Below are 26,609 nucleotides of genomic sequence, written 5' to 3' on the forward strand. Positions count from 1 at the left end.
ATTTTTGTGTATTGACTAGTGATGGACAAGTTTGTCAAATATGAGGACTCCTTTATTTTTATTTAAAAAATTTTTTTAAAGATTTTATTTATTTATTTGAGAGAGAGAGAGAGAAAGAAAGCATGGGGGGGGAGGGGCCAAGGGAGAGGGGGAAGAAGACACCCCGCTGAGCAGGGACCCGGATGTCAGGACACTGGGATCATGACCTGAGCCGAAAGCAGACGCTTAACTGACTGAGCCACCCAGGCGCCCCTCCTTTATTTTTATTTTAGTTTTACTTTTTATTGTGGCATACCTTGCATAAAGTACACAAATGTTAAGTGTAAAACTCAAAAGTTGTGCACATATGTATACATCCATGTAGCCATATTCAGATCATTTGAGGACTTGTTTTTATTTTTATTTTTTTTAAGATTTTATTTATTTGAGAGAGAGAGACAGAGAGACGGCACGAGCAGGGAGAAGGAGCAGAGGCAGAGGGAGAAGCAGGCTCCCCGCTGAGCAGGGAGCCTGACGCAGGACTCAATCCCAGGAGCCTGGGATCATGACCTTAGCTGAAAGCAGATGCTTAACCGACTGAGCCACCCAGGCACCCAGAGGACTTGTTTTTAATGTCGAAAATATTTGCTAGCCTCTCTATATTAGTATTACAGGTAAGTAATAGTTATGGTAGCTTTTTGCCATATTGAATTTTCTCAAACACACGCATTTGATGGAATACTATGCGTTAGGGGCACACATGGATTTATAAGATCCAGCACTAATTCTCTGGCTCCCCAGTGGTCTGTGGCATGCACTTGGGGAGCAAATATACTATATACCCTACTGACATATGGCTCCTGTCCTCAAGGAGCTTATAATCTAAGAAGAGTGCTAGGAAATACACATAAATAAACCATGTTGACCTATAACCATAAGAACATTTTAAATCAAGGGCCAGGGACTTCAGAAGAGGGAATAATAAAATCACTTCAGGAGTGAATGAGAGGAAGCTGGAATGGAAGAGTCTTGTAGCCTAGAAGATGGCTAGGATTTTGACAAATGGGAATAATTGTAGGAGGTAATTGCCAATGGGAAAAGTGGCTAAAAAAGAAGTGCCTCAGTTAGGATCCTTTCTGTTGTAATTTACAGAAACTCAACTGAAATTAGTTTAAGCAAAAAACGAATGTGTTGGTTCTTGTAACTAGGAGGTCTGGGGGGTGGGGAATGGTAGGTAGTCTCTGGCTTCAGGTCTGGCTGGATTCAGAGGCTTTACTATATGGTCAGAGCTATGACTTTATTTTTCAGACAGCTTCTTCCTCCCACATATTGGACAAGAACAGCCACTGGAATCCCTAGACCCTCCCAGAATCTCCTCAGCTCAGCAACCTCAATGAAATGAATACTTCTCCTTCCCAATATCTCCCTATTCAATTTCAAGGAATACTCTGATTGGCTTCTCTTGGGTCCACTCATGAACAGATCCTTGTGGCCAAGGTAGATGGGAAACTCTGATCGGACAGTCTAGGTCATGTGCCATCACCTGTGTGAGATGTGGAACACTACACCTGACAGCCTCTTAGTACTACATGAAATCGGTGGGAAAAAATCAGAGGAAGGGATGATAACTGAACAGATAATTGGCTGCTGTATTTCATTACAAGGGAATGTGGGCTTTGAGTAGGAAATGTGAACGGGGAGCAAAGCAGGAAGAGACTCTGCTCTAGACATGGAGCACGGGGATGGACCATTGCCCTGGGTGTCTTTCCCCAGTATTATTCTCTGCAGCCCAAGAGCCGTCTACTGAACCAATCCCAGGGCAGCCTGTGCAGCCTGACATTTAGTGGCCCCTTGGGAAGAGTGTGCTGGATATAAAGGTAGCATGAAGACCGGAGACAGCTTCATATAGGCCTTTCTGTGTCTATCTTCCCAGTGCACCTTGTCTATCATACTTGAAGTAAATTCCTCTTGTAGTTACAAGGATGAACTAACTAGGGATTAGGCATTTCTGTGTCATCGTTTTGGAGTGCAATATCAAAGCTGGAAGAGCTCATGGAGGTCATTTAGCAGAGGGGTCAGCAAACTCTGGGTCGTGGGTCAAATCACTCGCCATTTTATTTTTGTGAATAAATTTTGACAGGGCTGAAGCCTTGTCCATTTGATTATACATGGTCTGGGGCTGCTTTCATGCTGCAAAGACTGTAGAGCCTACAAAGCCCCAAATCTTTACTACCCAGCCCTTTACAGAAAAAGTGTGTCAACCCCTGGTCTAGTAGGACATGCTCCTTCTCAATCAGGATTTTCCTCTACAACATTAATTGTATTTCTGACTCATGCCTAAGATCAAAAGAAACAATTCATGGAGAGTTTAGAATGTAGTCTGACATATAATAATTACTCCTTAAATGCCAGCTAAACACAGTCCTGGGTTATCAATATATACCTCTGTTCCCCTTTCCCAATGGAATGACCAAGAGGTGACTGTATGGTAACAACATCATGTGTTGATTAATTCCTTATTTAAAGGGAGTTTCCCTAACACATTCAAATGCATTTCATTACTCTACCACTATTAACCATTCCTGGGTGTTTTCATGTGCCAGGCACTGTGTTAAGCATCATACATCCCTTCCCTCACTCAGCGCTCCCCAATATTCCCATCTTGAGAAGAAAAAATGCAACTTTGGGGACAAAGCAAGGCACTGAAGGCTGCACAGCTAGTGAGTGGCTGAGGTGGAATTTGAACCCAGGCAGTCTGACTCCACAGCTCAAGTGTTTATCAAATACACTATCTAGGCGGCTTGATTTGGTTAATAACCTAGTTTTCAAAGTATCAGTTCCCAGTCGCAGAAATCAGAGTCAGAAAACAGGTCCACCTGTGGGTATAAGAGCAGTAATGCAGAGCGGGCTATAGACCCGTGGCCTCCCTTCCTGCACCTCGCACCCCGCACCTCCCCTCCCCTCCACTCCCGCCACACTGCTGCCCTTAGTCTGCCTCCCGCTGCCCTTGGACTCTCCCACCCATCAGGTATGTGTTGCCAGGGAGATCGTCCTAAATAATGCACAGCTCTGGTCGGGTCACTGCTTGGCTCAAAACCTCTCACAGCTTCTCATTGGCCATTGACTGTAACAAACACCCTCTAGGCTGGCATTTAAAACTCTCCAAGGTCTGATCCTCACCAACTGCCCAGTCTTAATTCCTCACTGGCCACCTAGTCATATTCTACAGACCGACTGAAGTTCCTGACATTTCCTAGAATACTTTGCGTTTATTTATTTCACCCTCCACCCAAGCCAAAGGCCCAGGACGCAGGCGTTGTGCAATGTGGACTGTGGAATCTTGCTGGAGAAGGATTGAGTAAGCCCATCTGGGATGCCCCAACTTTCCCTTATGCTCTGCCTAATAAAAGTTTATTCACTTCTCAAGGTCCTCTCTACAAAGAAGGTCCCAGGTCTTCCAAAGGAATTTGGCCTGTCTTCCTCATCACTCCTTCCCTCTCAACACCCATGATGGCTTCTCCAGTAATTCAGTCCCATGTCGTGTCCACCCCTCGGCGACACTGGAAGGAGGCAATCGGGGTCATGCTCTCTGTCCTGTGCATCTCCCATCCCACGGCACCTGGCCCGCTGCCAAACCCAGAACACGGATTTGTGTCATCATCCCAGTGAATGGGACAGCAGTGCTGGGAAATCGAACAGGAGACAGACTGTAGGGTCAGCCACCTCAACCCACACCTTCCCCCTGTGACGTTCATCGGTGTAAAATGCGGCAAGATGGTGAAAAGGAAGAAGCAGGAAGGAGTGAAAGGAGATCAGGGTCAGATGGACATGGTTTCAAACACCTGCCTGGGCGCCTGGGTGGCTCAGTCAGTTAAGTGTCTGCCTTTAGCTCAGGTCATGATCCCAGGGTCCTGGGATCAAGTCCTGCATCGGGCTCCCTGCTCAGCGGGGGGCCTGCTTCTCCCTCTCCCTCTGCCTGCCACTCTGCCTACTTGTGCTCGCTCTCTAACTCTCTGTTTATAAATAAATAAATAATCTTAAAAACAAACAAACCAACCAAAAAAACACCTGCCTGACACTTCCTAGCTTGTGTGAGGGTGGCCAGGTGACTTCGCCTTTGAACCTCATTTCCCTTTCATGCAAAATGGGGTATTAAATATTCCTTGTTAAATCCGTCCCTTCACATATTCATTCAGGGTTTCATTACTTATTTTTTTTTTATTAAAGTACAGTTGACACCCAATGTTACATCAGTCTCGGGCATACAACATAGTGATTCAACAACTCTATACCTTATGCTATGCTCAGCACAAGTGTAGCTCCCATCTGTCCCCACACACCGCTATTAGAGTATCATTGCCCATAGTCCCCACGCTGTGCCTTTCATCCCCGTGACCTACCCACTGCATAACTGAAAGCCTGTGCCTCCCACTCTCCTTCACCCACTTTGCTCATCCCCCTTCCTTTCTGGGAACAACCTGTATATTCTCTGTATCTATGGGACTGTTCCTTTTTTTTTCATACTTGTTTGTTTTTGTTTTTTGATTCCACATATAAATGAAATCATATGGCATTGATCTTTCTCTGTCTGACTTATTTCACTTAGCACGATACCCTGTAGGTTGATCCATGTTGTTGCAAATGACAAGATCACATTATTTTTTATGGCTGAGTAATATTCCATCATATATATGTATATTATTCCATCATATATATACATGATGTAATATTCCATCATATATATATATGCACACCACATCAGTGGACACTTAGGTTGCTTCCACATTTTGGCTATTATAAATAATGCTTCAATAAACATAGGGGCTCATGGATCTTTTCAAATTAGTGTTTTCATATTCTTTGGGTAAATACCCAGCAATGGGATTACTGGATCAAATGGTATTTCTATTTTTAACTGTTGAGGAAGCGCAACACTGTTGTCCACAGTGGCTGTACGTATCCACATGCCCACCAATAGTGCACGAGTATTCCTGTTCCTTCACATCCTCACCAACACTCGTTATCTCTTGTCTTTTTGATGCTAGCCATTCTGATAGGTATGAGGTGATAGCTCATTGTGGTTTTGATTTGCATTTCCCGGATGATGAGCGATGTTGAGCAATTTTTCATCATTACTTATTAAATGTGACATTTGGGGCCAATGACCTGGTCCTTGAGGCTCAGTTTCCTCCTCTGGAAAATGAGGGTACTATTAGTATCCATCTCCTACAACTCTCATGAGGGTTAAGTGAATTTATGTCTTTGAAGAGCTTAGTTAGCACTGTGCCTGGTACATAGTAAATGCTCAACAAACCTGAACTACTCTTAGCCATCATCCCTCTGGGTCAAGCACTGTGATGAGTTTGGAGGACCGGGCAGTGAACAAAACAGAGAAGCCTGTCACACAGTCATCATGAGGTTTACAGTCAAAAGAGAGTAAGAGACAAAAATAAAGGAAATGTGCTCACGGACGAAGCAATTACCGACTTTGGTAAGTTCTGTGGAGGATGGCGAGAGCCAACATAACACGGGGACCTGTCTTAGGTACAGAATACAGGGAAGGCTCAGGGAAGATTGTTGCAAGGATTAACTAAATAATATATGTAAAACATTTGCACTCAGGCTATAGCTGGAAAAGAATGTCTCTTGATTAGGAGGAGGATAAAAAAGTGGTCGGAGGCTGAGAAATCTCTGATGGGGGTTGGGCTTCTTTTTGTTCCTGAAATGCTGCCTCCCTAGGTCCCTTTTCCCTACATGTAATGGGTCAAGGCTCTGTTTCTGTCCCTTGAAAGAGGGATTTTTGTTCACTTGAGGTGCCTGCCCCATATAATCCCGGCGTCACAGGCAATTCTCCTTCCAGAATAACTCATGCTGACAGTAAAAATATCTAATTTTACGGTTGCCTTAGATCGTCCTTGCACGGGCAGGGTCCGGATCCCTGGGCTGTTTCCCCAGATTTCAAAAAGCAGGAGCAGACCCCGGGCTGCCTGTGATCCTACATGCTGAGAGCAGCTTTCTGCGGGAAGATTCGCACTCGGTGGAGTGCGCTTCAGGTGCTTAAAATAGATCAACTGTGTCATTAGACAGACCATCACAAAGCAGTCATTTCATTGGCCCTGCTGGTGCTGGGGAGGGCAAGAGATAACAGCCCATGGAGAAAGACCTGCGCTTTGCACAAAATCAAGCAGATGTGAGGAAGAAGGTCTGGAAGTGAAAGAGGCAGGAGACAGTGGAATTCTGCCAGGAGAGGGGGTGGGGGCCGCTGCGGGAGCACGCAGCCGTAACCACAGCACCAGGAGCAAGGGGGACTGCCAAGGACAGCCTGTCTGGCCCCCTTGTCTGGCTGGTGATAAACTTAGAAAAGAAGCTAGAGACTTCTGGGCTGCAGGGCACATCCCAGCAGCACTGGGTGCAATCGTCAAGGGGTCCTCCATACTCTTCGAGGGACACAAAGCCCCTCTGAGGGGCTGACTCTGGCATCTCCCTACCCTCTCTCTACCATTCTGGCCATGCTTTCTTGGGCACGCTCCAATTGATCACTGTCTTCCCTGAGAGCCATGCTTCAGAGGCAGCCTCAGCAGGGTTCTGCGGAGTGATGCTCTGACCTCCACCTGTCCATGCAGCCTAGAATCGTGTTGTCCAGCTGCCCACATCACTCCACTGCCTCCTACTGAACTTGAGATCAACTCATCCCCTCCCCCCAACCTTTTACTCTGGGGTCCACCATGCCTGGTGTCATGAACAAAGGGAAGTGACGGCAGCTGAGGAGTGGAAGAGGTCCGATTGGGAGGTAGCAGTGACCAGAGGTGGACACAGACCAAACAGAAGCATGAAGGAAAGGGAAATGTCGACGAGGACTACTTTCTAACAACTAACTTCGGGGACTGTTTTAGCAGTCAACTGGGACCACAGAGTTGAAGTAGTTTTTCTCTTATTTTCTTTTACAGGGAATGAATTTATTAAATTTTAGGTTGAATTTGAAGTACCTTGGAATATCCAAGTGGGCAACTTAGCAGATGGTCAGAAAGACGAACCTAGAGCTTAGTAGAGAGATCTTTATCATAAAGACAAAGAGAGCAGGCTTTTCACTAACGAATGAATTCGTCAAATATCTTTTGAGCACCTACGGTGGGCTAGGCACTGTGCTTTGCTTTCTTTGAATTATTTGCCCCCCTATTTCTTCTAGAGGAATGAAGAAAAATCTGCTCTCAACTGCAGAAATTATGTTGGCATTATCCACTTACTCGTACCTTTCTTTCTCAAGCAGGAGAACCTCATACTGACAGAGGGGAAGTCTTGAAGAGCCATATGGGATCAATGCTGTCTGGGGTCAAGTTCAGTGATTACCTTTCAGTAATCACTCCTTAGCTGGGATACGCTACCCTTGCTGACACAGAACTCACGCTGTTGACTAGCTGTCCTCAAATGGGCCGGGCCTACCCCATCGGTCAGAGCAATCTCTGGAACAGTTCAGCCTTTCACAGTACCTTCCTTTGGTCTGGAAAAAGTACCCTGAGGTGGGATCGGTTATGCAGAATTGCCTTCCTTTGGTCTGTGCCCCACCCCCCACCACTAAGTTCCCCTGGAAACAAAACTGACCTCTAGGAGACGGGGGCAGGACATGTTTGCCCAACTGTATCAGACAGGATATGATATCACCCTTCTGGGAATGGGTCAGCTGGGGAAATCCTTATTTATGCAGCAGGATTTTGCTCACTTCAAGAGGACTTTCATAGCATGGCGGTGTTAATCAGTGGCTAACTCTAGATAGAACTTTCTGCAGTAAAAATGAGCAGATAGGCTGCAGTTTCTGCATCTCTGGGTGAACACACATTTCTCCATGTTTGATGTTATATTGATGATCTACTAGACTGGGGGTTAAAAATTAAAATGCCTACAGTGACAAGGGAACATAAAAGTACAAAGCTGTCCTTGTGTAATCTGAGAGGATAGGGTGGCAAGCGGGCAGCCTAGAGACCAGTACATGCCCCGCGGAAAGCAAGCTGTCCTACTGCTATTGTCATGCAGGAAAACAGGGGCCGGGATGCAAGACCTTCTCCTGCCCCCCCCCCTTTTTAAAGATTATTTATTTATTTATTAGAGAGAGAGAGAGAACATGAGCAGGGGGGAGGGGCAGAGGGAGAGGCAGAAGCAGACTGCCCGCTCAGCAAGGAGCCAGACGTGGGGCTCGATCCCAGGACCCTGAGATCATGACCTGAGCCGAAGGCAGACGCTTAAACCGACTGAGCCACCCAGGCGCCCCTGCTGCCCCCCTTTTTAAGAGAAGCTAGACATTCCAATTTTTATATCTCAATTTCCCAATTTCTCACCATTGGCCAATAATTCAAATTCATTAAAACCTCATGTAGGGCAAATAAAACATGTCCTATCATGCTGGTCACCAGGTGGCCCATTTTTCAGGGCCTGTGTGACCCACGAAGGCAAGAGCCACGTCTGTTATATTTACGGCTGTGTCCCCAGCATCATGCCTGGTGAAGAGTTGGTGGTCAGTAAATATTTGTTGAGTGAACAAATGAACAATCCAATTCTTATTCTCCATGTTGGACATTCCCAGGAACGAGGCAGATTGAAAACCAACACTGTGACTATAAATTCCGTTACACCATCGAGATGCTACAGTTGTGCATAATGACCTGGATAGGGGCTGGAGTGGGAGTTGCGTTTTCTGCAGACAGACCGAGTGTGGAATACTAAGCCACCACAGTCCTCCCTTTCGGGGAACTCCTACGTGTGAGCGCTACCCTTCAGGTTTTCAAGGAGAGGCTTCATCCCTGCTGGTCAGAGGTCAGCAGCCTTCACCAGCCCTGGGGAGTCGCTGATATCCAGGGGAAAACAACCCACAGAAAAATCTTCTTCTTGATGAGTCATTTATGTAACAAACACCGCATTATGGATTGTATTCACATGTTAAGGGTCCTAACCCCCAGGTCCCGAGAACTGGAGATACAGTCTTTACAAAGGTAAGCAAGTTACAATGAGGTCATTAGAATGGGCCCCAATCCAATATGACTGGTGTCCTTATCAAAAGGGGAAATTTGGACACAGAGACAGACAGAGGAAGGGGAACAGGTGGAAGACGGCCATCCACAACCAAGGACAGAGGCTAGAACAGATTGTTTCCACGGCCCTCAGAAGGACCCAATCCTGCCGACACCCTGATTTTGGACTTTTGGTCTCCAGAACTGTGAGACAATACCCTTCTGTTGCTTAAGCCCCCCAGTCTGTACTCCTTTGTTGTGGCGGCTGTAGCAAACTAATATACACTGTTTTTGTTTTATAAACATCTGCGACCCGCCAGGCAGTGTTTGACGCAATTCACAACTATTAGCTCACATATTCTTTCCAATAGCTCTGTGAGACAAGCTCCCCTGTGATCGGATGAGGAAGTGAGGTACAGAGAAGGTAAGTGACTTGCTCAAGGACACACAGCAAGCAAAGGGTAAGTTCCAGTCTGTGCCCTTAAGGGCTAAAGGAGAACAATTTAACTGGTGAAATATTCAAAAAGTCAGAGGTGCTTACACACTGTGGGTTGTTTTCTGTTCTTGTACAATGGTATCTGGCCACTGTTGGGGGTCTGCCAGTGGCTGACCATTCACCACACCAGATGTTACCTCAGCAAGATAAAGCCTTTGCCAGATAGGAACGCTCGAGCTCAGAATGGGTATCACTTCCTTTGTGCACTACAAATACTCTTGAAATCACATTGTGATTTTCAGAGATGTGTTATACTCATTTTGGATGTTTTTTTTTAAAGATTGTATTTATTTATTTGAGAGCGAGATTGAGAGAATGAGCGGGAGGAGGGACAGAGGGAGAAGCAGACTCCCCGCCGAACAGGGAGCCAAATGCGGGGCTCCATCCCAGAACCCTGGGACCATGACCTGAGCCAAAGGCAGACGCTTAACTGATTGAGCCACCCAGGCGTCCTCATTTTGGATGGTTTTAAAATTGTTCCCTACGTTATTCCTCCACCCTGCTCCTAGCCTCCAGGATCCATTTGTCGACAACTACTTCATTCATTTGGGAAGCATGGTTAAAAAAAAAAAAAAAATCTCCATCCTTATAAAGTATACAGTCATCTCTATTTTATCTAAATTTTGCAAATGTAAAATTGCTTTAGAGGGCAGCCTACCAAGTTTGTGTTTGTAATGGATCCTTCTCGTAAAGAACTCCTGGAGTCCTGACCTGGCAGAGGCTGGTCATCTTGCTCCTTGTGCTGGGTGTATTCCATTCTGAGCTCCCATGTGTCTCCACACCCGCTGCTGCCTTCTCTACTCTGCACTGTGCCCTGTGAGGCTGAATATTATGGGCCCATCAACTGCCTTCCTTGCCCACTGGCCCCTGGTTGGATTGGGCCAATGGGGAGCACAGTGGGAGACGGGAGGACGGAGGAGAGGGAGGCCAGGCAGTCACCAGCCTTCTAGTACTGGGCCGTCCTAGCTTCTGGTTTGTTTCTCTACACCCTTTCTCACACACTTGCAAAGACTCCTTCTATTTAACTCCCTTCAAATTGCCCATGTGTTCCCTGCCAGGACCCTAACTGATAGACTCCTCCCCTTCTTTTTTATCCTATAATCCAGTAGCTGCGAGGCCATGCAGATTTTCTTTTCTTTTCTTTTTAAGATTTTTTTCTTTTTTATTTATCTTTTTTTTTAAGATTTTATTTATTTATTTGACAGAGAGAGACAGTGAGAGGGAACACAAGCAGGGGAAGTGGGAGAGGGAGAAGCAGGCTTCCCGTGGAGCAGGGAGCCCGATGCGGGGCTCGATCCCAGGACCCCGGGATCTTAACCTGAGCTGAAGGCAGATGCTTAACGACTGACCCAGGCAGGCGCCCCAGATTTTATTTTCTAAAAGATCTTTCCCCCCATCTCTATTCTTACAACCACCAAAATCCTGGCCCTCAGGCCTTTTCTGAACCAGGGTGATTGTCTCTCAGCTAGGATCCTAACTTCCTGTCTTGCCCTTTTCCAGCCATGCCCTATACAATACCGGGTTAATAATCTTCCCGAAGGTTTCCTTCAGGAAGCTATGGCTTTCTATGAACAGAACCGAGTGCTATAGCTACAACAATGGCCAAACATGCTCACTTTCAACCAGATGGTTTGGTTCTTCTGATCCTGTCATTTCAGAACTTCGCTCTGTGGCCAATTCAATTTGAGATTCAACTCCATCCCCCGGGACCGAGGCCAGTGAGCTTCTCACTTTATTCCTCTTCATCCTCACAACAACCCTGCACTTTGGCATTATCATTCGCATTCTATACGTGATAACATTCAGGTTCAGAGACGTGGCTATCTGGTCCAAGATCACAGAGTACACCATACATCTTACATTTGAACTCAGGAATCCATACCCCCAAGCTCAGGGTCTTACAGCTCCAGGATGGTGTCTGCTTATCTCATGATAAGGGTGATAGGAACCTTCGATGCTCTTTTTAGCACAACAGTCTACTCCAAAACAGTAACCATTTGGCATGCCAGTCCATGACAGAGACCAAGGAAAGGGTCAGAGGACAGGAAGGGCCGATGAAATAAAGGAGGATGGCTCCTGGCACAACCGTGCGTGGTGCGTGTGATGCTCCCCAAGCTGAAGGATGGGCCGCTGCTGAGCTCTGTGCCTCCGAAAGCCGCAACTCGCAGGAGCTCTGGGTGTTCTGACTTGTGAGGACAATGAAATTTTATGGGACAGAGAATCGACTCTGGAGCTCAGGGCCTCTGGAGCCTGGGGTAAACTCAGTTTCCCCTGGCTTTGGACCAGGAGGCTTGGGAATTCCTGGGGCCAACCTGGGAATGGGAGACACCGACAGGGAATAACCAAAGATTCACTGTTGCCTAAAATTTATTGTTGCACGTTAGATGGTGGTGCCTCCGTGGCTCCAGGGGCGTGTGAAAGTGATTGGTCTGGTGTCAGCTCCTTCCTTGCTGGGCGGGTTCGGGAAAGTGGCCAGCGGTCCCATGGACGAGCGAGGGATGACAGACAAGGCTCCGAAGGAACAGAGCCAGGGCGCACGGGCAGCATACATCAGGGGACGTTCCCTCATACCACCCGACTCCATCATTCCCAGAATTACCCCTTCCTCTCAAAGTCCTGCTCTGCGGTGTACTGAAGCTCAGCTAGATTTTGGAGGTAAGGATTCCAAAGACACTAGAAGTGCACTGAGAAGGGGCCGATGGAGCACTCCCCTGGTGTTACCATCTGAGCCATGTGTGTCTCACTTACGATTAAAAACAATTCACATATGTGTACAAAGCATTTTCTCCTGATCCCGCTTAATCCTCAAAATCACACTTCTGGTATCCTCAATTTATGACCAGCCTCTAAGAGGCTGAGGGACCTGCTGGCTGATGACATAGAGTCCACAATGACAACCACCACAATGACCACTGGGGTGACAAGAACAGCCTGACCACCGTCGCTGATACGACGCCAGCGATGGCCCAGGCACCACACTCTGTATTTGGCATGCCATGTTAATATTTCTCTCCATTTCACGCGAGGTGTGTCCTATCATCCCCATTTTCCAAGTGAGACAACCATGCTGAAGACCGCACAGCTAACAAGTGAAAGATGAGGACCCGAACCTGGGACCAGCTGAGCCGAGAGCCTGAGCCCTATCAGCTCTCCCACGCTGCCCTGAGACCTTAGCCCCGAATCATCTTGCCCAGATGAAGCGATTATCACTTCATCATCCTCTCATGCTTTGCCCTCACTTCAGGGGTGCCGTCTGAACCATTGATTAGGAATGATGCACACTATCAAAACACAATGCATCCGAATACCTTTCATAATCCAACAGCTAACTGTATGGCTTGAAGAAGTTAGTGAATGTTATTGGCTACGAGCTGTCACCCATGAAACTGGAGTAGTAACACCATCTCCCAGGTTGGGGGTGACAGTTGGGGAGATCATACAGGTGCAATGCTGGGCACAGTGACTGGTGGAGGGTGAGGACCCAATACATGGAAGGGAGAGAAAAACTGAGTGAGAGTGTCTCTTAGGTTCATGAGGATTAAGTAAGAATTTCAAATCCCAAAGGGGAGAGCATTTTTGCTCCTGCCAACGCCCAGTCCCTATTACCTTATGACCTTGTCATTGCTTCACTCATGTGAGGTCTGATTTCTATTCTCTCCATTTGCAGACTCTCAGGGTTGGGAGCAACCTCAGGGACGATGGAACCCCTCCCCTGAGCCCTGAGCACGAGTGGCCAAACTGTTCCCTTAGAGAAGCACTTCTTCTTATGGAGACCTCAGTGGCTGCCCAAGTCATTCTACTCTGTTTATTTTCCACTACTCCTGGAAAATAAACACACTCTCCCTACTTAGAAAAAGTGTATGAGGCTGGAATCGCATTTTTGTTAGTCCTCATCTTCTGTGGTATTCAATTCTATTGGTTGTTATTTCTTAAAAAAAAAAAGTAAAAGCTGTTTCCTTCTTTCAGTAATATTCGGTGTTACTAATGGGACAAGAGAAAAGGGCAGGGCCAGCCGTTTGTGAACTTATTTCTTAGTTTCTTGAAAAATAGATGAGCCATCTTTCTCTCCTATCATTTAGTGAGAAAGGACTCCCATAAATACATCTTTCCCCTGGAGATAGTGAGAAGTGACAGGCAGCTCACATCTTTACTTCTCTGAAAGCATGAGGAGGCAAACATGTGGCCCACTTAGGTGATCAGGTCTACAGAATTTTGCCCTTTTCTGGAGCCTGGTGTGAAGCCAAAGTACCGTTCCTGACTGTCAAAATCAAGAGGAAAAATTCTTTGGCTGGAAGAGGCAGAGGGAGTTCGGCCACACTTGCTTAGCAGAGCTATGCGATACACAAAGGAGGACAGCAGAGAGATGAGTCATACAAATACATAGTAAATAAATATATTTCATTTCCATCTCCCTGGCGTTTGCTTTGTTTTCCTCCCCTCCATGCCAACAGCCTTGAAATGGAGGCAGGGTGGAGAAACAGTGGCTTTGGTCTGGACCCAGCCTCAGAAGGTACGGGTTTTTCTGGCCTTGCTGTTCAGCTCTAGCTTTTTAAGAAGAAACTTACAGATTTAGATGCAACCCTTCTCATTTTACAGATCAGCAGTCTGGGATCCAGACTGACGGGAAAGCCGCAAACCCAGGGAACCAAATGTTCCTAGGGTTCTCTGCTTCGACAATCCCACCAGCTACTGGAAGGACCCAGACAAGCTGGGCTGATGAGGAGGCCGGAGCGGGGGGGACTTGAACCCAGACCTCCTCTCCAGGGTGCTGGTCACAGTGGGTGCCCGCGGTCAAAGGGACACTGAAGAGAAACGGACGGGGCCTCCTTGTATTTCTGCCTGCATTTCTCAGCAGCTGAGGCCCTGCCCAGCAGCAAAATGTCTGGTCCTGTCTCTTCAAAGCAATTGCTGCCTCTGGCATGTTAGCGATCTTGGCCAAAGGGCTTGTTCCCTTCCTCTCTTCTCAGGATGGCCACCCAGCCTGTAGGTGTGTGGAGAAATCAGCCCCAGGCCCATGGGGCTGCAGGCAGAGGATATTTCACAATCTCTAGACCCAAAGGTGGCTTCCTGGTGATTTGTTTATCAAACTGCTCGCTCCCAGCCCACTGCCTGCCCACATCCACCCACCACAAGCCCCAGGGCCAGCCTCCCTGCTCCTCCCAGCTACAGGACAAGGCAGGCCCTCCATGGCTCTCCAGCTGTGTGCCAGGAGGTCTCCTCAGAGCCCCCACAGTCAGACAATGGCCACGGTAGTGCTTCCTAGGCCTTCCCAGGCTTTGCTAGAAGGAGACAAGCAGCCTTCCCCGCAGAGGCAAGTGTTGCTGCCAATAGAACACGAGCAAAATTGTCATGGAAAGCCGGACCCACATCCCTCTTCTGGGGAGCACAGAAAGGACCAAGAAGGAGTCTGGGAGCCGTGTGTCCACCCCGATGCCAGGCTTCCTTCCTCCTTCCAGGCAGCCCCAGCGCAGGCTCCTGCACCTCCCGCCCCCACCCTGTTCCCATGGCAAAGGAGAGGAGGACCCACTTACTGCTCGTGTTCATGGTGATGCCTTTGCACTGGGTCTTTCATTCAATACGGAGGACCCGGTTGCTTTTTTAAATCTTGCGATCTTCCGACCTCACTCATCACCTGGGGGGTGAAAAGGCAGTCCAGTGCCAGCTCTGTATCCTCAGGTGCTCTCTCTCCCTCTGCCGTCCCCTCGGCAGTCTGCGCTGCAGCCACTGGCCTTGAAGGCGAGCGGACTAACAGGCGCAGGTGAGAGCAGGGAGGAGGAGGCGGCGGCGGGAGGACACGCGCGCCGGGTCCCGCGGCCCCTGGACTCCCGGCGCCCGGCAGGAGCGGGGCTGGCAGCGCCGGCCCGCGCGCACCCCCGACTACTCCAGCCCCGCGGCTCGGGAGCCCAAAGGGGGTGTGGACCACGGGGAGGCAGGGCGGGGGCAGCGCGTCCCCGCCCGGCCTCGGGAGCAGCCGCCGCCCGGGACCCACCTCTCGGCCAGCGTCGGGAGCCAGAGGCCCCTGCCTGGGCCCCTGCGACCGGCTCATGAATCCTGGTCCTCGTCTGGAGTCTCGAATTCCAAGGCGAGCAAAGCGAAATAGGAGAGCCCGACATCCATGATGCGGGCTCGCGGGGTGGCAGCGCGGGGGGCGCGGCCGCTCGCTGCCGCCACCTGCTGGACGCGCCGGCGCGTGGCCAGGCCCCGCCCCTCCGGGCTTCTCCCGGGGTCTTGGCGTATGATGGCGGGATGGAGGGTTCCCTTGTGCCCTGGGGCCGGCCGGGGGTGGGGCTCGAGCGCTGCTTTCCCCTCCCTCAGTGCTGGGGTCTATGGGCTAAGACAGTGTTAGGAAAGTAAAGCCGTCATTGGGAGGGGCTCTGAAGGAAAGATGGGCTTTGCAGGAGGACAGTTCTCACTTCCAACTCCGCTTCTAACCAGCTCCCTTGTACTCTGGTCTTGAGCAGGTCACTGCTGTTTCTGCCTCATTTTCCTCATGTGTCTAAGGTGGCGGCTGGACCGAGTGGGTGAGACGTTAGGGGTTCCTCCAGCGTCTTCACTTGTATCCCTACCTCCCCCTTTATACCCCTTATCACTGATTCATTCAGGGCAATTGTTTTTCATCTCCCTACCCAGCTAGAATGTTAGCTCGGTGAGAGTATGGGTCTTGTCAGTAGGGTTCACCACAGGCCCCCCATACCTAGAACAGTGCCTGGCACACTGTAGGTACCAATAAACATTTGTTGATAAATGCACCAGGTCTTTTCTGGATCTAAAACTCTGTAGCCCTCAGAGTGGCAGGTCTAGGAATCCCTGCCTTGAGATACTTCCCCATATGAGGCAAAGGCCGGTATGTGGCCTCACGACTCAACCTCACTGGTTCTCCCAGTTTTCGTAGGGCCGACTGACTCTTGTCCAAAGTATTGTTATTACTATTTTTGTAATTAGCTCTTGTAGGTGTGTATTACAGAAACCTATATTCTGATTTTTTGATCATGATGAATTCAGTGGGGTGGGCTCTTTACATTCCCCTGACTACTTACCCTCTCACCTTCTGAACCTAATTCATGGTCACAGAAGCATGACTTTTGAGTATAGCCAAACAAGACCGGGAGACTCCATGATCCCTGTCCTTAGAATGACTCTGGTTCGAGCATGTGTAGAATCAAAATGTTGTGAACACTCCCACCCCGGACGTATAGAGAGGGAAACAGTGGGTCACAGAGGCTGAGCTACCCGCCCTTGGACACACCTCATGTCGCGGCAGAACTGGACCAGGTCCTCTCACTACTAGCTTGCTTCCATATAAGAGTGACTCAGTGCACAAGAGTCTTGGATGTTAGGGCAAGGGCAGGTGAGCACCTTCTTAAAAATGGGGAAAGAATATTTTGTAGATAAATACAATGTTTCTGCCTTACACGGGGTTAAAAAAATTGTTACAGCTCATGATCCCTGGATGTGACTGCGCTTCAGGGATCCTGAGACGCATCGGAGGGTCACTGGCTTTCAAACACATTTTGATAGCTTGTCAGGGTTTCTTTTCAATGGAGGGGAATAACCTTCACCTCCTCACAGTGGGCCTCAAAGTTTTGTTTATGAGGGAGATGGCTGCAAAATGCAGATTTCCAGGCTCCTGGTTTTCTTGTTCTGCTTTTTTTTTCTTAAACATTTTATTTATTTATCTGACAGAGAGACACACATGAGAAGGGGGGAGTAGCAGGGAGAGGGGGAGGGAGAAGCAGGCTCCCCGCCGAGCAGGGAGCCCGATGCGGGGCTCGATCCCAGGACCCTGGGATCATGACCTGAGCAGAAGGCAGACACTCAACCGACTGAGCCACCCAGGCGCCCTCTCCCTTTTTTTAAAAAGATTTTATTTATTTGACAGAGAGAGACACAGCGAGAGAGGGAACACAGCAGGGGGAGTGGGAGAGGGAGAAGCAGGCTCCCTGCTGAGCAGGGAGCCCGATGCGGGACTCGATCCCAGGACCCTGGGATCATGACCTGAGCAGAAGGCAGACACTCAATCGACTGAGCCACCCAGGCGCCCTCTCCCTTTTTTTAAAAAGATTTTATTTATTTGACAGAGAGAGACACAGTAAGAGAGGGAACACAGCAGGGGGAGTGGGAGAGGGAGAAGCAGGCTCCCCGCCGAGCAGGGAGCCCGATGCAGGGCTCGATCCCAGGACCCTGGGATCATGACCTGAGCAGAAGGCAGACACTCAACCGACTGAGCCACCCAGGCGCCCTCTCCCTTTTTTTAAAAAGATTTTATTTATTTGACAGAGAGAGACACAGTAAGAGAGGGAACACAGCAGGGGGAGTGGGAGAGGGAGAAGCAGGCTCCCTGCTGAGCAGGGAGCCCAATGCGGGACTCGATCCCAGGACCCTGGGATCATGACCTGAGCCGAAGGCAGACACTCAACCGACTGAGCCACCCAGGCGCCCTGGCTCTGCATTTTAAATAAGTATCCCAGGTGATTCACAGCCCACTCTTCGCTACTGAAAAAGGCAGGGGCCTAGAACAGCTTTGTAAGTGATGAATACATATTTATATGATTCCAAAAGATCTTTTAAATTTACATTTTCTCTTTACATTTTCAGATTGGGATTCCTTATTCAATTCCTACATTTCGTGTAACTTGCCAGGTTCTGATGCTTGGAAAAAGATTTTTTTTTTTTTTTTTCTGGGAGAAAGCTCAGGTAAGTTAAATGGGTTAAAATTAATAGGACTGTTGGATGAACATATTTAAGTATCACCCAAAGCCTCAGTGTTCAGAATTTTTTAGATTACAGGACATAGTCAAATAAAAACATAGTATTCATTCATTAATTCATTCACTCAGTAATCATTTATTGAGGGTCTACTTTGGGCTAGGCCCTGTGCTGGCAGCTAGGGATACAACAGGACAGACAAGGACATGCTCTCCTGGAGTGTAACTCCTACTTGGGGGAGGATTGGTAGACAATAATTAAGTTAGCAAAGCATGAATTAGGTAAACCCAGTGGTGGCTTGGTTAAGAGCCCAGAAGCTGTTTCCAGCCTGGCTGATTTTCAGTCCCAGCTCCATCAGTTAGTATCTGTGTGACCTTAGGTGAGATACTCTATGAGCCTCAAATTCTTCATCTGTAGAATGGGTGTGATATGGTACCTGCCTCATGGATTATTGTGTGTATTAAAATACTCAGTGTAATGCTTAGCAAAAGAAGATGATGTGTGCAGATTGTTAGTATCATCCCCCACTTACACCTACCCTCAGAGACAGTCTTGTCATTTTCTATTTATGTAAACCTGGTGGGCTTTTCCATAGGGTGATGGCCATGAAAATATGTCTCAGAATTTTCCAACTGCAGGGAGCTTAACAGATAGGTTCTTCTCCTCTAGGGTTCTTTTTAATAATATCTATAACTCGATGCTGATGAATTCAGCTCTTGGGAGAGAACTTTGGTCCACTCTAAAAGCCCCAAATTGCTTCTGTTGGGAAAACAATCTTATTTTCCTCGCGTAATTATAAAGATAGGAAGAAAAGAGTTAAAAAGAGCTAAAAAAACTAAGCCCGTGAGGATGTCCACAACAATTGGAGGCAGCCAGGAAAGACGCAGAAGGAAGCTGGGGGTGGGATGTTCAGTGGAATTGGCTGTGAAAGTCATCAGGAAAGCCGAATCTTGGCTCTGTCCTTGCAAGAGAATGAAGCTGAAAACCGCAGAGCGGAGGGTCCCTTTGTTTGGAAGTTTGTTTTGAACTTTGAGACTCCAGAATGGAGATAAACACGTCTCACTCGGAAACAGGCAAATGCTCCTGGGTGTTGGAAAACCAGGTGGGAAAACCATTGGGAGACAGATTTTCCACCTTCTTCAAGGGGTGGATTGGCTGCCTCCATTATGTTTCTCTTCTACTCCAAGAGCCCCCTTGTCTCCTAACTTCCGGTCCCTGAAGGGGCTGCTTTCTACCTCTTGTCCCCATTTTCTGACCCTCTCTTGCTCTCCCTGACTAACCCAGCCCTAGGCTCCCCAACTTTTCTTCCCAGTTGCTTTTCTCTCCATCCCATCCTGCTGCCTCCCACCTTTCTTGCCTCTACATGAGCCTGTCCCACCCCACCCCACTCCTGTGCTCTCCTGCCCATTCATGAATACCCCCTCACTCACCCTCATCTGGACATGAAATCCTTCTGGCCTATGAGGTGTGGTAATGGTGGGAAGAGGTGCTTGTGATCCAATGATTTCTGTTTGCCATTCCTAGACCACTTAAATATCTCACTAAGAGTGAGTACTTTTATTTTTATTTTTGAAAAATAATATGTAGTTGTTAACAACATGAGACAGATCTACATGTGGTAGTGGGGAAAGACTTTCACGGTATGTGGTTAAATCAGAAAATTGCAGAAAAATATTTCAGTATTTTTGGGGGGATAATGTATATTAGTGGACATGTGTATAATATCATATAGAGACCATATAGAATATATATATCATATAAAATAGTTAAATCAAAGTGGGATCCCATATAGGTACCACATGTACATATATCTATAACACGTAGAAAAAAGACCTGGGAAGACACACTCTTAATTTTCAGGCTTTTGGATCAAAGTAAAGTTTTGGATTATGTAATTTTAACAAAATCACTTGGGCAAGTGTAAGCTTTTTGGCAGACATTTATTTGAAGAAGAACTAAGGTATTCTTTTGTTTTCTAGTTCATTCATTCATTCGTTCATTTATCCTACAACTTCTAATGGAGTGTCTACCCATGCCAGGAGCTATGCCTGCCAGAAACACGGGGGGGGGGGGGGGGAGACAATACATAAATAAACACACAGACTAATGATTACAGTCTATAAAGCAAGTGAAGAGAGAGGGCCGTAATAGACACTAAAAGATGGGTGTCTCTCTCAACAGGTGACATTTGAGATCAGCTGAAGAAGAAGGAACAGCCATCCTGATTTGCCGTAGGGCCGTGGGGAAGGAGAGGGTACAGAACTAAGTGAAAAAAGAGAAAATCACAGGTCCAGTGGGAAGCAAAACCAGATGCAGGTGATAAGTCTAAAGGCTTCTTTGTGGAAGAGTTGAGTGGGGTGCAGATGGTCAAGACCACATTCTCAAGATGCAGGAACCTGGGATGGGAATGCCCTACTAGAGTTCTTGGTTCTCAGCTTCTGGGTGTGTTGTGGTTGGAGTTTGGCAGAAGATCTGACCATGTTCCAGGCTGATGCAGAGACCTTTGATCCCCCAGGGGCACCACTAGTTTGTGGCTGAGCCCCAGGCCCTGAGCAAAGACTAGACTTCCCACCAGGAAATGGTGCTTTGCGTGGTGCTCCCTGACTCCAGTTCTGTTCCTCTTTCCTCCCTGGGGGAGCTCCCAAACTGGGGTGGAATTGGCAGGACACAGGCCTGTTTTTCTGGCCCAAACAGTTTGGTGATAGAGCCATACTTTTCTTCTTGTTGCTTACATTGTTTTGTGCAGAAATGTTTAAAAAAAAAAAATCAAAGGGGTTCCTGAGGTCTTTGGGAAGCTTCTGGGGGGCAGGGAACAAAGGAACTGGCTTTGAGATCAGAGCACTGGGGGCTGCAGTGCTGACTGCGGGGAGCTCTGGGCAGACGGTCCCACCACAGGGTTCTGCTGTGGCCCCGTACTCACATCCGACCACAGCCCGAGCCTCCTTCCTGATAGTCGCCCTGCCAGCAGAAGCCAGGAGCTGGGGTGGAGCCAGCTCCGGATGGGAATCTGGGAGATCTGGGAGCTGGACTCAGCCCTGCTGTTCCCTTGGTCAAGCTTCCCTGGGCTCAGTTTTCTTATTGGGATCTAAAAGGGATGTCAGTGAGCCTTCTAACCTACTCTTCCATTTTACAGATTAAGGGACTTTGCCTTACTCATTATTCACCAATCATCTCTCTTCTGCCTACAGTACTGCTTTGTAGCAACCTCCCTGCTCTGCCTTCCTTTAATAATGCCAGTCATTTCCTCACGATGCCCTCAAGTCCTGTCTTCTCCTGGAAACCATCCTCTGAGCTCCTCTAGCCCTGACTGCCCAGGCCAGTCATTATCTCCTACCCACCCCTCCTTTTGGCTCCCTACACGGAAGGAGTCCCTGGCCTTGCGGTGAGTTTGTCCATCTTGGAACTTTGCACATGCTGGTCCCTACACCTGCTTTGCTCTTCCCCTGTTTCTTTGCAAAGCTGGAAGCTCATCTTCCTTTAGGTCTTCGCTTAATTGCTGCCTCCCTAGAGAGGCCTTGCATGACCAGCTAGCTAAAGTATCCTGAGAATCTTTAATTAATGGGTGGAGTGAAAACCTCTCAGACAACACGGACTTACTCATCTCAGAGTTCAGTTAAATTAACTCCCATGCCCTCCTACCCTGAATTGGCTGGCTTCCCTCTTTATTCACTTGGCTCTTTAAGACCTAACTTCTATCTCAGAATATGGTCTTCCAATATATCCTTTAGAATCTGCCGAGGGCGCCCCTCTCTCATAGGTATTAAGAATTACAAGTGGGTCTTCATGGTGGCACAGCTGGACCTTACAGCGCTGTCCTGTGCAAGAGAAAAGCATCGGCAATCGGAGGACCTGAGTTTCGGGTTTGCCCTCACTTCCTAGCTATGCGACCTTGGGCAACCAATTAATTCTTGTCTGAATCTACTCAGCTGTAATGAATAACAGTTGCCTTTAAACATTATTATAATACATATTATAATTATCCCTTTCCTGTGTGTACCTCAGGGTTGTTCCAGGAATGCAATGAGAAACTGCGTGCTTTGTGAGTGAAAGTCTATGCAAAGTAGGTGATGATTATTTTTCCCTCATCTCATTACAAATTAGCCATTCGAGCTCAGTTATTTACACAGAATTTGCAGAAGGTAACATCCTATACCCTGATGCCCAGGAAGGCCATGGCAAAGGGCAAGCAGAAGGCTGCGGTATGTGTGTGCTCGTCATTTCCCCAGGAACACCATTAACGTGCACTGCGCTGCTTGGCCTGACTTTGCAATCCACAGGCCTCCTGTAAGCACCGCATAACCCCAGAAAGGGCAGCAAGCCTCTATTTATGAGAGAATCCCACAGTTGACTCCCCAGCATCGGCGAGTTTTGGGTTGCCCTTGCTGTGCTAACATTAGAGCTCATCGAAAAGAAGTCCCTCCTTCTACAGAGCCCCAGTGGGCGTTGGGGGATTTGGGCAGTAACCATAAGGCAAGGCCTCTGGCGTCTAGAGGATCACTAGGTGCTTAGAAATTCCCAGGACCCATTCTGCTTCCATTTGGGAATTGCATCTAAGAGTCGAGGCCTCCTTCCACCATAGAGAAATCCTCACAAGGTGGGCAGAGAGGAAGTTTCATTGCAGCGGGATTGTATTTGTGATACAAAGAGAATTGGAAACAATATAAATGACACTGCAGAGGGAGCTGAACAGTGGCATATCGTCCTAAGGAATGGCACCCAGCAACTAGCCAAATGAGGTGGGTGCTGATGATGTCATAACCTGCTCAAGACCTAGTGTCCCGTGGGGGCGAGGGCAAGCTGCAGACCCATACCTACAGTACACCACAAATGATTAAGACAAACATGTAGAAAGCCCACTATCTTCCCTAGGAGTGCATGTTAGGGCATAAGATGTGGTCTGGAATAATGACAGTATTTAGCTCCAGGTGAGAAAGATGTGGGGCACCGACAGATGGCCAGGATTGGGGGAGAGGTGGCTTAGGGGGACACTGGACTTAGGGACCATGTTTCATTTCATGTTTTTATTTTTTATTTTTATTTATTTATTTATTTTTTATAAAGATTTTTATTTTATTTATTTGACAGAGAGAGAGACAGACAGCTAGAGAGGGAGCACAGCAGGGGGAGTGGGAGAGGGAGAAGCAGGCTCCCGGCCGAGCAGAGAGCCCGATGCGGGGCTCGATCCCAGGACCCTGGGATCATGACCTGAGCCGAAGGCAGACGCTTAACAACTGAGCCACCCAGGCGCCCCTCATTTCATGTTTTTAAAATAAGGGAAATGTATTCGTGAGTTCTTGTATGATTAAAAATTAATAATAATGATTTAAAAAATTAGCCTTAGGCTCTCTTGAGCCCTTTCTCTGGGCTGGCAGGGCTGGTTCATGACTGACTAACCTTGTATGAGTCACGGTGCCTAAAGGGAATGAGGGGCCCACTTTCCATCTCCGTGCTGGCTGGTCCTGGGGGCTCCCTTGGCCTTGGAGCCCTGTCCCATGCCAGGTGCTGAGTGTAAGCACAGCGTGGCCAGGGTCCTCCTGTATCTGACCTGGAGACTCAACACGACAGAAGGGTCTGCACCGCATAGTCGACACAGACCCGTAAAAACTGAGCCTGGAGCCCCCAGGCCGAATCTCAGTCCTGCTTCCACCTCCCAGCGTCCTCGGACAAGTGGCCCCGCAGGCTCTGACCTCTCTCCTACCACCTTCTCCTTGTTCTCTCTGTTCCAGCCGCACTGGCTTCCTGTCTGCTCACTCTGCCTCCCTCGCGTGCCTTGGTGTTTATGGTTGCTGTTCCTTTTCACCAGAACCCTCTTCCCTCTGACTTCCACATGACTGGCTACGTCTCAGGGGTCAGATCTCCTCTCCAGCTGCCTCTTAGAGGGGTCTTCTGAGTTATCCCCTCCCTGTCAGTCCTTCTCCACCAACCCATGCTATTTTATTTCTCTGAGAGCAGGAAACACCACCAGAATTATGTTGTAGAACTGATTTATGCACTTTTATGAACTGTGTGGCTCCCTGGAAGGCAGGTGCATTGGGAGCGGGCACCTGCCCTGTCCTTCTCTGTAGCCCAAGAACCGAGAATGGAGCCTGGCACATAGTAAGTGCTCAGTAAAGAGTATGTGAGTGAATGTACAACCTTCACAAGCCCAGTGAAAACAGTGCACCAGGAGAAGCAGGATTCCAATGTCCCTTCCAGTCCCTTCCAGTCCCTTCTGGTCAAAAGTCAAGTCCTTGAGAGAGGCAGGAGTGGCTGAAGGAACAGGCCCCATGGCTCTTCTTCTCAAGTCAGCTGCTGCAAGGCTCAAAGTGTGGGGCCCTTTTACTTAATGCCCAGATGCTTCAGTTTGCTCATTTAGAAGATGAGGGATTGGACCCCACAGAGCCGCCAGAGCCACCCGCCTCCCCCGACTCCGCGTCGCCGCCATGGCCGACGTGGAAGACGGCGAGGAACCCTGCGCCTTGTCCGCTCACTCCGGGAGCGCAGGCTCCAAGTCGGGAGGCGACAAAATGTTCTCTCTCAAAAAGTGGAATGCGGTGGCTATGTGGAGCTGGGACGTGGAGTGCGATACGTGCGCCATCTGCAGGGTCCAGGTGATGGATGCCTGTCTTAGATGTCAAGCTGAAAACAAACAAGAGGATTGTGTTGTGGTCTGGGGAGAATGTAATCATTCCTTTCACAACTGCTGCATGTCCCTGTGGGTGAAACAGAACAATCGCTGCCCTCTCTGCCAGCAAGATTGGGTGGTCCAAAGAATCGGCAAGTGAGAGTGGTGGAAGGCTTTCTTAGTGCATTTGTTTGGAGTCCTGGTGGATCTTGTTATCAAGTGCCCTACAAAGGCCAGAACTCTCCAGGGAACTAATTCTTCAAATAAGAGGAGATGGCTCTGTGGTCTTTTGGTACTCATCAGAGGCATGGTTTAGCATTTTGTTAGTTTTATTTTCAGAAATTCTCTACAATTAAGAAGATAATTTATTAAAGATGGTCTTTCCTACCTCACTGCTTAGAAGTGCTTTAAAGGAGGAGAGAGCTACAAATTGAATGACTTTATAATTTACTTATTGATATCCAAAGGGCTGTGGAAGCAGTTCCATTCAGAAGAGAACTTGTTGCATGCTTATAGTTGATCAGTAAAAAAAAAAAAAAAAAGACTGTTATAGTAACAAATAAAGTGCAGTTTAAAACCCAACTCTTATCCTTATTTTGTTCCTGATATTTATTTTTGGCTGGGAGGGGGTGATTCATGAAATCTTTACTTGATATAATGAAAATTTTAAGTTTGGACCAGTGAACAGGGTAAATAAAATTTAACCTTCGGGCATATGGAATTTCGATTGTCTTTTAGGCTATCATCCTCTGTCTTTGGCTCATCAAGAATACCTAAATCTCCACTCACCTCACTGTTCAATCATTGAGCAGTAAAGAACAGAAGTATTTTTAAGTTCTGGTCAGATTCTGTATTAATTAAACTGTGGAATGTTTTAGGTGGAATGTTAATGAGGGGAAAATGTTTACCACTGTAGCATTGGATCAAAAAGTTTATTTTATTACACGATGTTTTAATAAATGGTTTATTCTGTTTACTTCAAAAAAAAAAAAAAAAAAAGAAGACGAGGGATTGGACTACATGCTTCTTTCCGGCTCCAAGTTTTACTATGCTATAAAATATAAATGGTTTGGGTTCACATGCTCAAATCAAGATATATGCTTGAATACACTTTCTTTAATATCATTTTGTGTCCCCCCCCACCCCCCGTTTTCTTCTTTCTCATAGAAAATGGAATGCAGCGTGAGTGCCAATGTGGTCTCTGGTGCCCTGTAATCCCGAGCCCTCGATGCAAAATTCATTCTTGAATCAAAGGCTGCAGTTTTCTCTTCTCATTTGTTTCTTCGCTCTCCAAACAATTTTGAGCTCTGACATCTTTATTAGTGTCCTTTGGCCTTTAAGCAGAATGAAAATGCGGTGTATCTAGTCATTGGGACTGTATTCTGAATATGGCCAAGTGGGCATGCAGGAAAGTATGGAATATTTGTTCCAGAACCCCTCATTCAGGCACACAGAGTGGGAAGCGAGGAGGGTGAACTCCTAACTTTCCTTGCAGCAGAAAGGAGCTGGGTCAGCTTGGTCTCTGGGGCTGGGCTCTGATTTTAGCACTGTGTCTCTACTTCTGTTTGGAGAGGTAACTGAGCGGGTGCCCTTGATTTGGAGGCGGGAGGCCAAAAGCATGATAAAGCCTCCTTTTACAGAGAGCTTGCTGTGTGCCAGGGGCTGCGTTCATTTCACTTTAATTTTTCCAAGTGCCCTGTGACATAGGAATCATTATTACCTCCATTTTTCAAATGAAGAAACTGAGGCTTAGGGAGGGTAAATCAAACGTCTAAGCTCATGTAGGGGAGCTAAGATTTGCACCCAGGGCATCTGATGTTAGAGC

The 26,609-nt window shown here is 47.8% G+C and overlaps 2 protein-coding genes across 6 annotated transcripts in view; one reads left to right on the forward strand and one right to left on the reverse strand.

Moving 5' to 3' along the window:
• Positions 1 to 15,643, reverse strand: part of ABLIM3 (actin binding LIM protein family member 3) — a 109,850-nt gene extending 94,207 nt beyond the window's left edge. The window contains exons 1-2 of one of the 5 annotated variants that reach the window (XR_008504949.2): positions 15,464 to 15,643; positions 15,006 to 15,106 (exon numbers count right to left, since the gene is read on the reverse strand). Coding sequence is in view for 1 of the 5 variants with exons in the window: in XM_064596683.1 (XP_064452753.1) it covers positions 15,006 to 15,018 (13 nt within the window). In the remaining 4 variants the exon portion in view is untranslated. The remainder of the gene's footprint in view (positions 1 to 15,005; positions 15,107 to 15,463) is intronic. The other 4 variants (XR_010413261.1, XR_010413262.1, XR_010413260.1 and 1 more) reach the window with 4 other exon arrangements.
• A 3,484-nt stretch (positions 15,644 to 19,127) lies between these two features.
• On the forward strand, positions 19,128 to 25,760 carry LOC129045732 (RING-box protein 2-like). Its single transcript, XM_064596684.1, has 2 exons — positions 19,128 to 19,282; positions 20,362 to 25,760. Exon 2 carries the CDS (start codon positions 24,603 to 24,605, stop codon positions 24,942 to 24,944), a length of 342 nt encoding a protein of 113 aa, XP_064452754.1. The 5' UTR covers positions 19,128 to 19,282; positions 20,362 to 24,602; the 3' UTR covers positions 24,945 to 25,760.
• Positions 25,761 to 26,609: the final 849 nt, after the last annotated feature.

The sequence above is a fragment of the Mirounga angustirostris genome, unplaced genomic scaffold, assembly GCF_029215605.1.
Source record: "Mirounga angustirostris isolate CCGP_5_RB_7025 unplaced genomic scaffold, mMirAng1.0.hap1 SCAF_7, whole genome shotgun sequence".
In the NCBI taxonomy this organism is placed as follows: Eukaryota; Metazoa; Chordata; class Mammalia; order Carnivora; family Phocidae; genus Mirounga; species Mirounga angustirostris.

Coding starts and splice junctions, on each gene's coding strand:
- LOC129045732 (XM_064596684.1), top strand. CDS start 24,603: ATGGCCGACGTGGAAGACGGCGAGGAACCCTGCGCCTTGTCCGCTCAC.